Source organism: Lampetra planeri, chromosome 40, assembly GCF_965212315.1.
Source record: "Lampetra planeri chromosome 40, kcLamPlan1.2.h2, whole genome shotgun sequence".
NCBI classification, from domain to species: Eukaryota; Metazoa; Chordata; class Hyperoartia; order Petromyzontiformes; family Petromyzontidae; genus Lampetra; species Lampetra planeri.
The window spans coordinates 4,804,251-4,821,194 of NC_136146.1; the positions used below are offsets into that span (position 1 = coordinate 4,804,251).

The 16,944-nt window shown below is 56.3% G+C and overlaps 1 protein-coding gene across 1 annotated transcript in view; it reads left to right on the plus strand.

The window, feature by feature from the left end:
- Positions 1-16,944, plus strand: part of LOC144731755 (inositol 1,4,5-trisphosphate-gated calcium channel ITPR1-like) — a 79,852-nt gene that overhangs the window by 48,736 nt on the left and 14,172 nt on the right. The window contains exons 23-44 of the mRNA XM_078612973.1: positions 580-631; positions 1,371-1,536; positions 1,779-1,964; positions 2,708-2,731; positions 3,660-3,743; positions 4,020-4,157; positions 4,281-4,406; positions 4,824-5,024; positions 5,737-5,988; positions 6,998-7,123; positions 8,455-8,583; positions 9,241-9,361; positions 10,237-10,427; positions 10,879-11,027; positions 11,280-11,400; positions 11,543-11,590; positions 11,774-11,837; positions 12,490-12,671; positions 13,137-13,365; positions 13,743-14,092; positions 14,797-14,997; positions 15,821-15,931. Of these exons, the coding sequence (XP_078469099.1) occupies positions 580-631; positions 1,371-1,536; positions 1,779-1,964; positions 2,708-2,731; positions 3,660-3,743; positions 4,020-4,157; positions 4,281-4,406; positions 4,824-5,024; positions 5,737-5,988; positions 6,998-7,123; positions 8,455-8,583; positions 9,241-9,361; positions 10,237-10,427; positions 10,879-11,027; positions 11,280-11,400; positions 11,543-11,590; positions 11,774-11,837; positions 12,490-12,671; positions 13,137-13,365; positions 13,743-14,092; positions 14,797-14,997; positions 15,821-15,931 (3,251 nt within the window). The remainder of the gene's footprint in view (positions 1-579; positions 632-1,370; positions 1,537-1,778; positions 1,965-2,707; positions 2,732-3,659; positions 3,744-4,019; positions 4,158-4,280; positions 4,407-4,823; positions 5,025-5,736; positions 5,989-6,997; positions 7,124-8,454; positions 8,584-9,240; positions 9,362-10,236; positions 10,428-10,878; positions 11,028-11,279; positions 11,401-11,542; positions 11,591-11,773; positions 11,838-12,489; positions 12,672-13,136; positions 13,366-13,742; positions 14,093-14,796; positions 14,998-15,820; positions 15,932-16,944) is intronic.

The window sequence follows — 16,944 nt, forward strand, 5'->3', positions numbered from 1 at the left end:
TAGCTTTTCATATTCTTAGGTTTTTTCGGTAAAGTCACGTAGGTAAAAACATTAAAATTAATAAAAGTAAAATAAAATAAAAATGTTTACCATGTTTACCATGTTTAGTTGTCACAAACCATAACAAAGGCTCACCCTCTTAAGCCTCACCTTACCATATGAATAAAAAGTGTGCTGCACTTGGCCCTTCCCCCCTCTCCAACCATTATATAAACGGAGTGGTAGCTCCTGCAATCTCTCATTTACTTGATACAGCTGTCGTGGCTGTGACGGTTCCACCTGAAGACGGAAGCTTGTGTTGCCTCCGAAACGTCGTGATGTTTATGTTATTTTACTTTTATTAATTTTAATGTTTTTACCTACGTGACTTTACCGAAAAAACCTAAGAATATGAATCCTTGCAGTCATGAAAGCTTCAAATCTAGAATTTTTTGCTTTTGTCATTTTGGCGACCCAGGTCCCTCTTGCGAATGAGACTCCTCCAACCCCCCTGACTCTCTGTGAGTTCTCCCGTGGCTCGACAACAACGGGAACCCTGGACTTGAAACTTGACGCCGTTTTCATTTTCACCATTTTCAGGTCTTGACCTCAAGAGGATTGGAGAACAGGCAGAAGCAATATTTCACGGAAGGTAAAGCGCGCCGCTCGTGAACGAATAAACTGATGAGTCGCCGTACAAATGAATTGGTAATTCACTATTATGTGCGAAACTCAGGACCTGACCGTCCGTGACCTTTGAACTTTGTGAGGTGCGTCTGGGTGTGAACTCCTGGCAGGCAGGTTCCCTGGCATGCTGTGATGTTCTCTCGGCCGTCATCTCATTACAATAATCTGGTAGCGTGAATTGTGTTTGGTGCCGCGTGATAACCATTTCGCTGTCTGCATTGGGGGGCAGTGCTGCGGCCCAACGGTAGCTCCGCTCGCTGCAGGGATTCACGGTTCGAATTCAGCAGGCCGCCCTGGTCATTACTGCCGGTGTATTAACTATAGATATTACGCACTGCCTGCTCCGCAGTGAACGTGAAAGATCCCCTGGCGTTATTCTAAAGGAGTAGGCTGTTGTGTGCCGGCGTCACGGTCCAAATTGTTTCAAATTTGAAAAATTACACCGCGGATAACTCAACTGGGATTGTACAAAAACGGCAACACCGCCCCCGAACCGTCAAACTACCGCACAGACTACAAGAATGGCGCAAATACCAAAAGTATAAAATGTTAATAATTGTTGTTATACCACGGCAGCATCCCCCCCGACTGTGTATGAACACGAAGCGGGCGATCTCTGTCTGTGTGTGTGCGCTCCATGGCTGGCTCCATGGCTGGCTCCCATCGCTGGCTCCATGGCTGGCTCCCATCGCTGGCGAGAGCAGCGATGAGAACGCGCTGCTCGACCTGGACGGCCACGGGGGGAAGCTGTTCCTGCGTGCGCTGCTCAACCTCACGATGCACGACTACCCCCCGCTGGTGTCCGGGGCTCTGCAGCTCCTCTTCAAGCACTTCAGCCAGCGCCACGAAGTTCTGGAGGCCTTCAAGCAGGTACGTGCGCGCGAGTGCACGCGCGTGCATACGTGCGCCGTGATGGCGTTCACAGGCGCTCGCTAACAGCACTTGCCCTGACAGTCTGGTCAAGGCTCCAGGGGGGATCTTGGATGCACAAATCCAATCGCTGGATCGGTGTCGACACCGCCCTCGGCGCCTTCGACGTGTGCGATGGTGCCCGTGTGCGCGCGTGCGGGCGTAGTGAATGTCACCGGCGGTCCCCGCTGGCGCGCGCGCAGGTGCAGCTGCTGGTGACGACGCAGGAAGTGGAGAGCTACAAGCAGATCAAAACCGACCTGGACCAGCTGCGTCTCATGGTGGAGAAGTCGGAGCTGTGGGTCTACAAGGGCCGCCAGCACGCCAAGCTGTCGGAGATGCGCAGCAGCGAGGACCACAAAGAGGACTCCAAGGACACCATCAAGAAGGTCGCCATTTTGAGGGGGGGGCGGGGGGGCAGGGGGGGGCTCATGCCGGAGACGCCGAGAGTCGGGGTTCGAATCGCAGGCGTCGGCCGCCTGTGATTCAGCCCGGAGAGCAGCGAGTTGATTGATGGTTTCTGCCCCGTCACAGTAGACTCGCATACAGACCCATAGACCCACATAGATACCGATATATACCCGCATAGAGACCCACAGACTCGCATAGAAACAAACAGACTCGCATAGAAAAACCCACACTGGCATAGAGGCCCATAGACTCGCATTAACTGAGTTGTAATTGCACTGAGTTCTCAAGCGCAGAGAGTTGGTGGTGTCAGTCCGGTCACCAATCGGTTTTTCCACTTAATTTGGCTCGGTCCCAGCTCTCAGAATGAACAATGCGACGACAAACGCATTACACAAACAACAAACAACACACAAACAGCACACGTCACACAAACGACACACATTACATAAACAACACTCATTACACAAACAACACACATTACACAACACACATTACACAACACACATGACAGAGCATATGGAAGATGCGTCACCATGGTGTGCATGAGGTGACCTCAGAATTGGCCATTGTGGTGAAGTATCGTCAAAGGTGAAGTATCGTCAAAGGACCCCCATCACTGACACCGCAAAGGGATGTGCATCACCTTCATCGTCATTATCGTCATCATCGTCATCATCGTTTTCATCATTATAACGACTGCACTGTTTCTTTTATTTTCTAGAGCCCAAGACGTCAACCATTAAAGGTATGCGCTCTGAAGGAAATCCTTGCTGTCAAGGATATCTAGACATTGGAATTCTTTAAAAAAAGGCAATTTAATTTGAATGTTATTTTGAAGGACATGCTGCTGTTCCTCAATGCTGTTGCTGTTTCTCTTTCTTGACTTTGCTGCTACTACTGCTTTGTGTGACCACTGCTCCTGCTGTTTTAGCTGCTGCTGCTGCTTCCATTGCTGCTACTGCTGCTGATACTGCTGCTTGTGCTGCCGTTGCTGCTTCTTCTGCCGCTGCTGTCACTGATGCTGATGCTGCTGCTGACGCTGCTGCTGCTGCTGCTGCTGCCGTTGATGCTGCTGCTGATACTGCTGCTGCTGACGCTGCTGCTGATGCTGCTGATGCTGCTGCTGATGCTGCTGATGCTGCTGATGCTGCTGCTGATGTTGCTGCTGATGCTGCTGATGCTGCTGCTGATGCTGCTGCTGATGCTGCTGATGCTGCTGCTGATGCTGCTGATGCTGCTGATGCTGCTGCTGATGTTGCTGCTGATGCTGCTGATGCTGCTGCTGATGCTGCTGCTGATGCTGCTGATGCTGCTGCTGATGCTGCTGCTGATGCTGCTGATGCTGCTGACGCTGCTGCTGATGCTGCTGATGCTGCTGCTGATGCTGCTGATGCTGCTGATGCTGCTGCTGATGTTGCTGCTGATGCTGCTGATGCTGCTGCTGATGCTGCTGCTGATGCTGCTGCTGCTGGTGCTGCTGCTGATGCTGCTGATGCTGATGCTGCTGCTGCTGACGCTGCTGCTGATGCTGCTGCTGCTGATGCTGCTGATGCTGCTGCTGCTGTTGATGTTGCTGCTGATGCTGCTGATGCTGCTGCTGATGCTGCTGCTGCTGATGCTGCTGCTGATGCTGCTGCTGAGGCTGCTGATGTTTCTCGTGTGCGGCGTGGCAGTGCGGAGTGAGCAGCGTCACGGAGGACGTGGAGGGAGGAGCGGCGCTGGCTCCCGGCACCGACAACTACGAGGCCATCAAGACGGTGAGCGTGCCGCCCTCTCTCCGCCGGTCGTACCGCCCCCCCCCCCCCCCTCTAGAGCCTTTATTTAACCCTCTCTGCTGACCACACTTGCCCCAAAAGTCTGTTACGGCTATGCGGGGAGAGATCTTTTTTCTCGACGAATGTCCTCACGTAACCCAGCTGCGTGTCTCCCCGCGCGTCCGTGGACGTCTCCACGCGTCCCCTCGTCCCCTTATGTCTCCACCGCCCCCCCCCCCCCGCCACCTCACCCCGCCGTGCGTGTTTCTCCAACGGCAGATCCTGGTGCGGCTCAGCCTGCTGTGCTTGCAGGAGAAGGGCTCGGTGCGGCGCAACCGCAAGCAGCAGCAGCGGCTGCTGCGCAACATGGGGGCCCACTCGGTGGTGCTCGACCTGCTCAAGATCCCCTACGAGAAGGTGCCTCCCGGAACCATCGGTCCCCCCTCCCGCCGTCTGTTCTCCCCCTAACCGCCCCCCCTCCCTGCTTCTAATCCCCTCCGCACCCTCGCCGCTTCCCTGCCTTGCGTTGCGTGGTCTCAGAACGAGGACGGCAAGATGCAGGAGCTGATGAAGCTGGCGCACCGCTTCCTGCAGAACTTCTGTGCCGGGAACCAGCAGAACCAGAGTCTGCTCTACAAGGACATGAGCCTCTTCCTCACTCCTGGGGTTCGACAGATGCATGCATACATACGTCGATACACACATCACAAAGGCACATGTCCCCCGTATAGCCTCAACATTCTTTTGGGGAAAGTGCTTTTGGTGAGTAGCACCTATGAAGGGCCGGCACGGTGCGATGAGAGTAGGATGGCCAGCAACACGCACCACGCCCGGCCGCCTTTGTCTCCCTTCGTGGCTATGTTTGAACACTGCACCAGGTACTCATTTGAGCTTGAGTCGACCGAGGGAAAGGCTCGGGACCTGGTTCACATATTCGTCAGTGACGTTGACCGCGAGCGGAAAATGACACTGGTAGCCCGGGGTTCGTAGCCCAGCACGCTAACCGCTCCCCCCACGCACTCACTCACTCACGCCCCCCCCCCCCCAACCCCTGTCACTGTCTCCCTGTGCGCGTCGCCACAGCTGCTGGAGGCGGAGACGATGCGCCACATCTTCATGGACAACATCCAGCTGTGCAACGAGGTGACGGAACGCGTGGTGCAGCACTTCATCCACTGCATCGAGACGCACGGCCGCCACGTGCAGTACCTGCGCTTCCTGCAGACGATCGTGCGCGCCGAGGGCAAGCACATCAAGAAGAGCCAGGACATGGTCATGGCCGAGGTGGGACCATCGCCGCCACCGCCGTCACGACAACCCCACGATCTCAAAAATATGTACACTTCATAATCAACGTTTTTGGGTTTTGATCGCGTTATTTATAAATGTGTCGTAACCCTCCACCACCCGACACGGCCAATCAGCAAAAAAGTGTCACGTTGACAAAAGACAAATAGTTCACCGGTGTGTTGAAGCGTGAAACCACAACATTTACAATTTTTGAGTACGACGTTTCGCTGGCAATTGCATCCAGCATCATCGGGCAATTCGCGAAAACCTACGTGTTAAATATGTACACGTTCGCGTTTTTTTTCTGAGCAGTGGTACGTCACGTCCAATAAACAAACGTTCTGTGGAAACCGTTAACTTGTTATACTTAGCGGGCTAAGGCCGCTAGCTCTTGTTCAGAGGCGACCTGGCCACACGTGATGATAGCTCATGATGGAAGTGGCTGATATCATCATCATCATCCTACGTGGGAATTCATAGCAGCGGCCAAATAGTCTGAATGCGTGTTTTTATTCTAAATGTGGAGGGGGGGGGAGCAAAATCTGGGGGACCCAGAGAGGGATCCTCGGAACCCAGGGTACAGCCGCTCACCTCCAACAGTTCCTGCATCGCAGGCGTGCTACGCCACCGCCCGGCAGGCGAAGTGTTCACCACGACAACAAGGACAACGGCGATGTTCTCTCCCACCTTCCACCCCGGCGCGCAGCTGGTCAACGCCGGCGACGAAGTGCTGGTGTTCTACAACGACCGGGCGTCGTTCGGCACGCTGGTGCAGGCCATGCGCCTGGCGGGCGACCACGTGGAGGACCACGACGGCCTCATCTACCACATCGCGCTCGTCGAGCTGCTGGCCGCCTGCACCGAGGGCAAGAACGTCTACACGGAGATCAAGTGCAACTCGCTGCTGCCACTGGAGGACATCGTGCACGTGGTCACGCACGAGGCGTGCGTCACAGAGGTGCGTCGGCATCGCCGCCGCTCGCCACTTTGAACCTGCCTCGAAAGAAGATAACTTTTTTTTTTATAAAGATATATAGAGGGACTCCCCAACTTACGAACGAGTTAGGTTCCAGAGGTCTGTTCGTAAGTCGATTTGTTTGTAAGTCAAACTTTACTCCTTTCGATTCCAAACGTGAGATACGGCATGCACACTAAACATGGGGAACGGCTTTAAAAGTTGTATAATCTCCTGTAGATGTAGATGCCACTGGTTCTTCATGTTCTGAAGATGCCACCACCACCATCTATTGCTTGGCAGTTGAACTTACGACTCTCGGCCCGAACAGGCAACTGGACATACGAACAAGTTTGTTCGTATCTCTGAAAGTGCGTACGTGGAATGTTCTTAAGTAGAGGAGTCCCTGTATGTTTTTTTTTTACGGATGGCCGCTTTTATGAATTGCGGTTGTGCAAAGAGGCGCTGTCGCCGCTGCCACGTTCGCCCATCCACAACACCGTTGTAAGAAAAACATAGATAATTCGCTGTAATTCTGATGTGCAGTTGTGCAAGGGCCATCGTTTCTGCATCTGGCAGCGAGCGGAAAAATCAGGGAGGTGTGTTCCCAGAGGTCACAAAGTGCTGTAGGCAGCAGCTAAAAATAGAAGATAACGTTGATAAAAAAAAAACAGTGTTGGCCAATTGTTAGCCTAGAAGAGAACAGCTTGCGCGCTCTTCTAATGTGCGGTTGTGCAAGGGACGCTGCCACGTCCGCCGTCTCGCGGTCGTGAGGCCCGCGTCACCGAGCCGCGTATGTCCTGTTCTTGCGCGCTCGCAAGACTAAAACTAGCCGCGCTTCGCTGCTCTCGCGACGCGGCGTTGCCAATGACACGACTCGTCACGTTCCACCGGCGGTTTCGGGCGGCGAGTTACGCCCGCAGCTTTGAGCTGCGTCGCTTTGTCCCGAGTCGTTTATAATGACTATTTTCAAAACTTAAGCTTTCGTTGCTGTGCGTTGCGCACCGCGTAGGTCAAGATCGCGTACGTGAACTTCCTGAACCACTGCTACGTGGACACGGAGGTGGAGATGAAGGAGATCTACAGCAGCAATCACATGTGGACCGTGTTCGAGAACTTCCTCGGCGACATGGACAAGGTGCAAGTCGCCCGTCGTCTCGCACCCCCTCTGCTCCGCGCTAGTCGGACGTTCTTCGCCGGAAACTGTCGCGGGTGTCTCGGTAACTGCAGTGGCTGGGGAGCTGGGACGACGGGGGCATTGCGGGGGGCAGGGGAAGCTACGCCCCGCAACTTAATTCCACGCGGCCACACGAGGCCTACCTAACACTTTGCGACGTCCCGCAAACGACAATTTTCCATCGTTGCAAGCGTATTTGGCGGTACCGGAGGGAGAGAATATATTGTCGACCTGGAAACGACAGCACTCATTTAAAGCCATTAGAGAGGTCTTTGTGTTAGATCGTGTTAATGTGAATGTGTCGTTAAACCCGCCACCGTCCGAAACAGCCATTTGGTAAGGCTTGTTGCTTAAACAAAACATGGCAATTCGTTAGTACGAGTTCAGCACACGAGTATGTTGCAGAGTAAAGTGGAAATGTTTGTGGGTTTACTCTCCAACCACCGGTGTGCTGTACTAATTGGCTGCGTGTCGGGTGGTGGCGGGTTTAACAGCACAACATTTATATTTTCGCGATCTAACGCCAAAAACCTCTTATGGATCATAATGGTCGCGAAAGCCTACGTTTCAAACTGACTAAATCTAGCGCCACGCTCAACCACTCGTGTCACTGTAAGGCCGGCTTGCAGTGGCAGAAGTGAGCTATGTCTGCGAATGTGTCGTCGCCCACCAACGGTACCGAAAGTCCTATTTGGCCCTCGCTAAAGAAAGGGTCGCCCAATCCGATAACAAAAAAAACATACGGCCCTCTGCCAGTCCTTTGCCCGATAAAGGCCCCTCCCCGTATCGTGTTGGTCACAAGAGCTGTTTGACTATACTTCACCACGCTTAGTGCCCACCGCCTCCATCACCCAGGACCGGTTCTCCAGGTATAACTCATCACCGGTATTTTGCCATGGCTGGTTATAATCGAAGCGAGGTAGCCGAGTTCGCGGCGCGGTGCGCCAACCGCAGCGCCACCGCTCCCCCCTTAAACTATAAGCTGATAGTGAGCCCGGCGGCGGCGGTGGTGGCGGTGGTGGCGGTGGTGGTGGCGGTGGCGGTGGTGGCGGTGGTGGCACGGATTTAGCTCTGGGTCCTCCGGTTTTTTCCTCCACGTTTAGAATCAACATCACGTGTTGAGAGTATTTAGCCGTTATACATTTCCACGTGATGATAAGCCACTTGGGAGAACTATCATTTCATTTGTGGCCAGGTTGCTCCCGACAAAGAGCTGTACAGCTCAGTGCGTCTCCCCTGGTGAACAAAAAGATCGTTACCGTCGTGACATTTTGCGCGTGCCGATTTTCCAGGTGTGCAACATGGTGCCGGACAGGCGGCACGCCAACACGGCCCTGGAGAAATACGTCATCGACGTCATCATGAACATCGTCACCGCCTTCTTCAGCTCGCCCTTCTCCGTGCAGGCGACGAGGATACAGGTGGGGGGGGGGGGGGGCGGCGGGGGAGGGGGGTTGGGGGGGGGGTCGCTGGCCCTTGCATAAGAGTGGGAGCCGTCGCACCGCAGCCGCGGACACAAACGGCGGTCCGATGTAAACAGAATCTTTATTTACGCTGGAGGAATCCGATGAGCTATAAAGCTCTTTTTCACAGACTGAGGTGGCACCGTACCCGTCCGGTTTTTGTGCCGCGGGCAAAGCGATCTCCTCCCCATGTAACTCGCTGAGCCGCCCCGGCTGCACCGCGGTAAACAAGGGCTTCGTAGCTCATCGGATTCTTCCAGGATAAATAAAGATTCCGGTTGGGTCCTAACCTCGCTCGCCATCCAGACCCTCACACTAACCCTCCCTCTACCCTCACTCTCTGACCAGACCCAACACCAGACCTACCTCTAACCATTAATAAGCCAACGTTTACCCTCACTGAACCCTACCTCTATCCTATCTAGCCAACCTGACCCTAACACTATCTCTGCCTACCGCCACCACTGCCACGATTGTGTAAAGTACAAACAAGCCGGCGCACCAGTCCAGTGAGGCAGCCTCCGTTTAATTGTGGATTTAGGCTCAGCACCACCGTCACTACCACCTTAACCTCCATCCCTCTCACCCCCCCCCCCACCAACGTGCACGATGCAGACGCGGCAGCCCATGTTCGTGCAGCTGCTGCAGAAGTCCTTCCGCGTGTTCAGCTGCCCCTGGCTGACGTCGCAGCAGAAGCCCGCCGTGGAGACCTGCATCCGAACGCTCTCTGTCGTCGGTACGGAACCCCCTCCCCCCTCCCCCCCCACACACGAGCACGTGACGGGGGCCGCTGCTGTGCCACCCGACATTTAAGGACAAGTGCCCAACCTGAGTATTTGCCCCCCTTGCCCAACACGTGTGCCGCCCACTACGAAAGCAAAGTGCCGCCCCGTTGCGCAACCCAAGGGCTGTCCCCTGTTAACTTTTAGTGCCCCTCCATAAGAAACCCGAGGACTGCCATCCTATGAAACGTAGGTGCCGCCACACCCCCATGAAACCTCATTGCCTCCCACTTGCTCAACTTAAGTACCGCCCCTCCTACGAAGCGCCCAAGTGCTGCCTCTCCGAGCGGGTGGTGACAGACGGGCTGGCGATGGCGAGATGCTGCCGCGGGTCATTGTGATGTCACTCGTATACAGGAGGTCGTGAGTTCGATCCCAACCCTGACGCCTGTTGTATATTTGGCGTTGTTCTCTCTGCCCGTGGCCGCGTGGATTTTTGTCTGGGTTTTCCTCTCTACATTTAGAATAGATGTGCGTTCAGAGTATTTGGCTGCTGTAAAAAAATTCCGCGTGGTAAGCCACTTTATTGAGATATCCATTTGTGGCCAGGTTACTTCTGAAAAAAATCTCTATAGCTCAGTGGGGGCCTTACCTGGTAAAATAAAAATAGTTTAATAGTTTTTTTTTTATAGTTTATGAGCTCCGTCACGATCCACGGCGCCATCGCCACGCTTTGCCGGCCCCATTTTTTTTGCGAACGGGACAAATTGGGCTCAAGTTCCGATTCCCTCCGTTGAAGCCCCGTACCTTTTTTTCTTACCGTGTTTTTCACCGGGGTCGCGTGTGCCGCGTGCAAACGGTCCCGCCGACGTCGCCGTCGTCGCCGCAGCCAAGAATCGCTCCATCGCCATCCCCGTGGACTTGGAGGCGCAGATCGCCCAGGTGGTGCATCCCAACCCGCAGGCGCTGGTGCACAAGACGGCCATGAGCTGGCGCAACAGCGCGCGGACGGGCACCCGCAAGGAATCTCTGCTCTCCACCTCCAACCGCGACTACCGGCAGGTCATCGAGCGCTTACAGGTGCGGACGGGCGCGGGAGCACCGGTTGGCGAGTCGTCCGTGCGCTCCGCGTGTCCGCGTGTGTCTGTGGGGTCTACCGTGAACCCGTGGCACCTGCCGGGCCTGCCCCGTGACCTCCTGTCGGCGAGCCTTCGGCACTTGGCGTGACAGCCTCAAAGCGCACCTGGCCTGGTGTGAGCGCCACCTGCTGAATGGTGGCTGTCGTGCGGACCGATCTGCTTCATGTTTATGGGACCTGTGTTTTTGTTGTGATTGCCAGTTAGTCGACACACACGGAAACGAATTACAAAAGAGAATACTTTTTAAATCAAGGAATCCGCGTACACTCACACGCGCTCGCGCACCGCCGGTTAGCGCATTCGCCTGCCGCTCGCCGTCTCTCGCCAACGCCCCCCCCACCCCGCCACCTCTCCCGTCACCCCCGCTCCCTTCTCGCTGGCGCCGTGAGCAGGACATCGTGCAGTCGCTGCAGAGCCGCATGCGCTCGCTGATCCAGGCTGAGACGTCGGTGCTGGTGGACGTGCTGCACCAGCCGGAGCTGCTCTTCCCCGAGGGCTCCGAAGCTTTCCAGCGAATCGGCAACGGCGGCTTCATCTGCAAGTACGGGGCGGTCGTCAGCTGCGTCGTCGTCTTCATCGTTTATCACCAGGAGAGTCGACAACAGTCTTCGGCGACGTCATCATCATCAGTGTCATCCTTGCCAGCATCGTTTTCTGTGTCATCATCATCATCATCATCATCACAAGCGTCGTCATTATTATCCGCATCACAGTTGTCATCATCTTAATCTTTCTTCTCATTATCGGTGTCATCAACATCCCTCCCTCCCTCCTCCCCTCCCCTCACTGCCAGGCTCATTAGACACACGAAACAGCTGCACCGCGAGAACGAAGATCTGTGCATCAAGATCTTGCACACGCTGCAGGACATGATGCCCAGCGGAGGCGCCGACGCCTGCGCCGCCGCTGCCCAGGTGAGCCGGCGCCCTCCGTGCCAGCGGGCCGCGCGCCGTGGCGGGGGTGGGGGGTCAGGGGGTCGGGGGGCGTGGCTAAGGCTCTACGGCGATCCTCGCCTTTTGCCGCGTTTAATCCTCCCGTCTGTTTGTGGACCATCAGGAGGCTTACTGCAGCTTGAGCCGCAAGCACCAGGAGGACCAGAAACGGGTGAGTGCCGTGGCGCCGTGAGACGCACGGCCGCGTAAACTCATCGCTTCCGCCCCGTCCCCCTTGCCGTCCCCTGACGATCCGCCACCGCCCCTCGGCAAATGCCGGCGTCGCCCAAAGCCGGCGCCTGCGCGCGCCCGTGGTGATGGCGCCGTTTGTTTGCGACTGACTGCGCGTGAGCAGGGAGAGGAGCTGAGAGAGGGACTGCTCGCTTGCTACTACGGGGAGAAGACGGGCAGTCAAGCTGGTGGGTTTGCCCTCTGCTGCCCCCTAATAATTGTAATCGTAATAAAATTATTACTGATGATAGTTATGTGACTTTCATTCATTGAAACATTTGAAGGCTTCCCCATGATTTTCAGTCGTGGGGGGGTAGTCTGACCATGCTTTCCCCACGCTGGTCATTGCGCGTTGGTCAGTGGGGCGCGCGGGACCGGTTTCAGATTTCACCGCCCACCGACGTTAGCCGTGGCCGGCTCGAACCGCACGGCGTCACGAGCAGCGGCGTGCCCCACGGCGCGACTCACGGTGACAACGTGCACGCTGTCGAAATGAAACGCTGAGCTGAACGGTGCTTGGGTGATGTGCACGTATGTGCAAATGTTGAACTTCTTTCGCACCGTACGTAGCACACCGTGCTGATCGGAGGTGCGGGAACGCTGGTGGAGCTGCTTTTAGTGTTTGTTTTTTGTCCTTCCCCCCGCACCTCCGATTAGCAAGTTTGGCTACGTACGGTGCGAAAGAAGTTCAACATACACATTTTAGTGATGCAGGAGGAAGGGGGGGGAGCATGAGCAGGAGGTGGATGTCGCGGTCGTGGCGGAGGAGGAGGGGGACGTGCGTGTGAGAGGGTGAAGCGGGAGGGGGCATCACTCCGTGCACGATCCCCCCGTGTGCAGGCCCCACGGTGCCACAGGTGCGGGCCCACAAGACCTTGGCCAAGGTGCAGGTTCACCTGGACAAGCAGGGCGCCTCCGACCTCGTCATCGACCTCATCATGAGCACCAAGAGCCAGCGCATCTTCCAGGAGAGCATCGTCCTGGGCATCGCGCTGCTCGAGGGTGGCAACACCGTGCTGCAGGTGAGGGGCGCGACGGTGATCGTTGTCATCGGCAGAAATCTTTGTCGTCACTGGTTTAATTGTCTTTATCGTCAGCAAACGTCATTGTCATCGTCAGTCATCAGAGTCTTTTTCATCATCATCATCATCGTCGTTGTCGTCATCAGGATTCCATCCAATCACAGACAGTCCTGCGCGACCGCAAAAACAATGCTTAAATCGCAGCGCACGACGCGAGTTGGCGAAATCGAATTTCGTATTTGGAAAGGGTAACAATTATTCAGCTACCGTACGACGTCAAGCGGGGCAGTTTATATCCGAACGATCCGAATCATTCCTCCCGTTCCCCAACGGACACGTTGCTGCGGGAGTTACACTCGGCCGAGGCTACGCGACAGTGGCGGCTGCGGTCCCGTCACCGATTTAACGTTCCATTCGATCGTTTCCAAACGCCTTCCGCTCTCCCCCCTCCGTGCTCGCGCGCAGCACTCCTTCTACTGCCTGCTGACGCAGCAGAACCGCTCGGAGAAATTCTTCCAGCGCTTCCACGAGCACATGCGCGCCGCGCAGCTGGAGATCAAGGTGCTCGTCACCATGAACACGTCAGAGCTGGGCCAGAGGACCGACGAGGAAGGCGGCGGCGGCGGCGGCGGCGGCAGTGTCATTGGTGGTGGCAATGGGACCCAGATGACGCCCGCTCGCAGCAGGGCTCGAGGTGAGGACGGCCTACACCCGTACACCGGTTCCTCCCACCACCACGCTCCCCCCCCGCCCCCACCCCCCGCCTTCCCCCGCCCTGTCTGGCCGAGATGGCCAATTGATCGTTCTGTGCCCAAGGACTAGGTTCTCAACGCTGCTTGGCTTCCTCGCGTCGCTGCGGTCCGGAACGTTCACCATTGACCGAGCACATTCGCGGTCGTGTCATTTAACGCACACCAAATGATTTAGCTCCGTAGCCAACAACTGAGATCGGTGATCCACCGTGCCTCCCAGTCGCTCTTGCCGACACCAGTCCCTGCGGTGACTTTGAGCCGAGGCTGGCGGTTCACACGACGTCTCCCCGTCCCGCTCTCTCTCTCTCCGCCCCACCAGTGCGGGGGCAGCACAAGTCCCAGATGTCCGACCGTGCCCGCAATCAGCTGGAAGAGGCGGCCGTGGCCACGCGCGGCGCCTTCCAAGCCGTGCGCCGTGCCGACGCGGAGGAGGCGGCCGCCGCCGCTGCCACCGGGATCGGCGGCAGCACCAACAGCAGCACCGACGCCGGGCCGGGCGAGGGAGGGGGCGGGGGCAGCGGTGGCGGCGGCGGCGACGGAGGGGGCGGCGGCGGCGGCGGAGGCGGCGGAGTGGGAGGAGAGGCGGAGATGAGTGCGGCCATCGCCATCATGCAGCCCATCCTGCGCCTGCTGCAGCTGCTGTGCGAGAATCACAACCACGAGCTGCAGGTGACGGGCGGACGGGAGGCGGCGTGGCCCCGTGGCTCGGGAGACCGCAGACGCCGGGCCCGGCGCGGCCTGAGGTCTTGCGGTCCTGCGGTCGACCCAGGGTTCGGCGACCTGTGCTGTGATTTAAACCGAAGTTCTCTCGCGTAGGGGAGCCGGTGGTAGCACCGGCCTACCGCTGACTGAATGATTACGAGCTCGTCGGTCAATTCTCCCGCTGCTCCTCACTCGTCGACGGTCCGTGACTCACGTGGCCGCGAACACGAATTCTACGGCCTGTGCCTCCATTCTGCACGGTGGATGAACCAACGCGCGCGCGTATCGTTTGGGGCAGTGACGCGGCCCGTCAGCAGAGGTTCGCGGTTCGAATATCGCCGCGGTTGCGTTAACTGTAACATACTACTTGCCGCACGCTTCACGGCGAACGATTAAAAGATCCCACGATGTCAGTTGCAAGAGTCGGCCCTTGCGCGCTGCTGGCGGCAAAATGAGCCAATTGGAATTACGGACACACACATTGCAGAAACATCGCCCTCCCTACTGTGAAACTACTGCGGCCCGTGTCTGCGACACACCAGGAGAGCGCCTTTCTCCGCGGTAAGCCTTGCGCTCCAAGAACGGCAGCGCGAACACCGAACGCGTCAAACGGTGAGAGAGCGATAATCGTTCTCGCGTCCTGTGTGGCGGCGGTGCTGTCGCCCCCGCAGAACTTCTTGCGGCACCAGAGCAACAAGACCAACTACAACCTGGTGTGCGAGACGCTGCAGTTCCTCGACTGCATCTGCGGCAGCACCACGGGCGGCCTGGGCCTGCTGGGCCTCTACATCAACGAGCGCAACGTGGGCCTCATCAACCAGACGCTGCAGAGCCTCACCGAGTACTGCCAGGGGCCCTGCCACGACAACCAGGTGGGCCCCGCGCCGCGATGCGATACCGTCGCGGGCTGTGCTCTACCCACTGCTGGATGGAGGCTTGCGTGAGCCGTCGACGTTTTTCACGGTTACGCGCGATGCAACAATCCATCATCGCTCCTGCTACACCCGAGTGTGACGTTGTGACGATGGTGATGATTTTATCGTCTGTGAAACTGCCCCGACTCATCCTTCACTCACTCCACCCCCCCCTTCCCGACGATCTTGCCATGCCCTCTGTAACCTATCCTGTCTGAGCCACAATCTTCCCAGTCAACCTTAGTTTCCTAATTGAGCAAATTATCTGGTGACGCTACTGAAGTGCATCACTACCAACACAACAGCAAGCACTGATACAAAAAAAGCCTCCGATAACTCTCATGCAGATGATCCAAAACAAACGCAACTTTAGCGTTGCCATTCGGGACTGGAGAAAACCAGCAACATTGATCAAAGTGGGGGATGCCAAATATTCGGGGACCCAATCCAAAGCAAAAAAAAATAAACTATTTGTAATGACGCAAAGGCATTTTTTCCCTAACAGCTACCCCTGTCAGCTTGCGTGCCGCAAAATATGTGATTTTATTTGATGTTGTTTGTGTGTTGTTTGTTGTTGCAACTTGTTGACCCGTCCCCTACTGGACAGCTGTGAAAAAAAGCTTGAGAGCTCATCGGATTCCTCCTCCTGCTGCAGTCTAAATATTCAGATTCTGATTCGAATACATCTGAGGACAAGCGCTAGTTGGACAGTTTTAACCCGCGTGTCCTCCCGTGCGTTTGCGTGACTTTTAATTTATTTTTGAATTCCTTCCGTGCGCAGAACGCCATCGCCACGCACGAGTCCAACGGAATCGACATCATCACGGCGCTCATCCTCAACGACATCAACCCGCTGGGCACCAAGCAGATGGACCTGGTGCTGGAGCTCAAGGTCAGGGGAGGCCTCCACAGCGCAAGATTCGCTACATTCTGGGGACACCCGTCGGCCGCGGGTGGGACGGGGAGACGAAGGTGGCCGGGCGTGCGTCGTGCCGTCCGGCCCGACCTCCGTGACCTCCCGCTCATGTTGCTCCGCTGGCCTTAGTGGTCGCTCGCCAAATGTCGCTTACTCCAAAGGTTTCGGCTTTCGGTCGCCCACAATAAAAAATGGAGTTGCCAAGCACGGCAGCTTGGTGGTTGCGGCTCGTTCAGCGACAAATCTGCACGCAAACTCGAGCTGAATTATATAAATATATATATACGTATATTCCTTTACTCGAGCCTTGTCGTGTTGTTCCCCGTGTTGTCGACAGAAGGAACGGAGCTCACGCTGTGTCCCTTTTAACCGTCATGAAAAATAAAAATAAAATGTACCACTGGGCTGGGTGGTTGGGAGGTCCGGGTGCCTAGCCGGCACCTCCTGAGATAGATCCTGGGTTTGAGTTTGGGCTCCAGCCACCGCTTGCGATTCAGCCACGTTTAGGATGACCAATTGGCGTGATGCTTACACGGTCGGGATAACAGCGACGGAAAGCTTTTTCGCATTTATACATTTCCCAGACTTTCCGCTCCCTAACGCTCTCTCTCCCGGGCATCGCACTGCGGCACACGCGAGTGCTCGTCACGCCGTCGTTTGTCCAGTTTTGCCGTTGACTGCCCACCGCCGGGCAGGCGGCGGGCGCCGACTTGCGGGCCGGAGGCAGCTGCCGCCGTGAGGTCCCCAGGAGCGAGACGGCCGCTCCCGCCCCAGGGCGTCTGGAGATGCACCGCGTCGGAGGAATGCGGTGTAAATATTAAAACTATTGAAACTATAAAACTCTATTTTTTAATAGGTAAGGCCCATCGAGCTATGGAGCTCTTATTCAGAAGTGGCCTGGCCAAAGCTCGAGGAAGAAGTGGCTTTTTATCACGTGGAAAATTACGGCAGCCAAATCGTCTAAACGTGACCGTGTGGAGAGAGACACG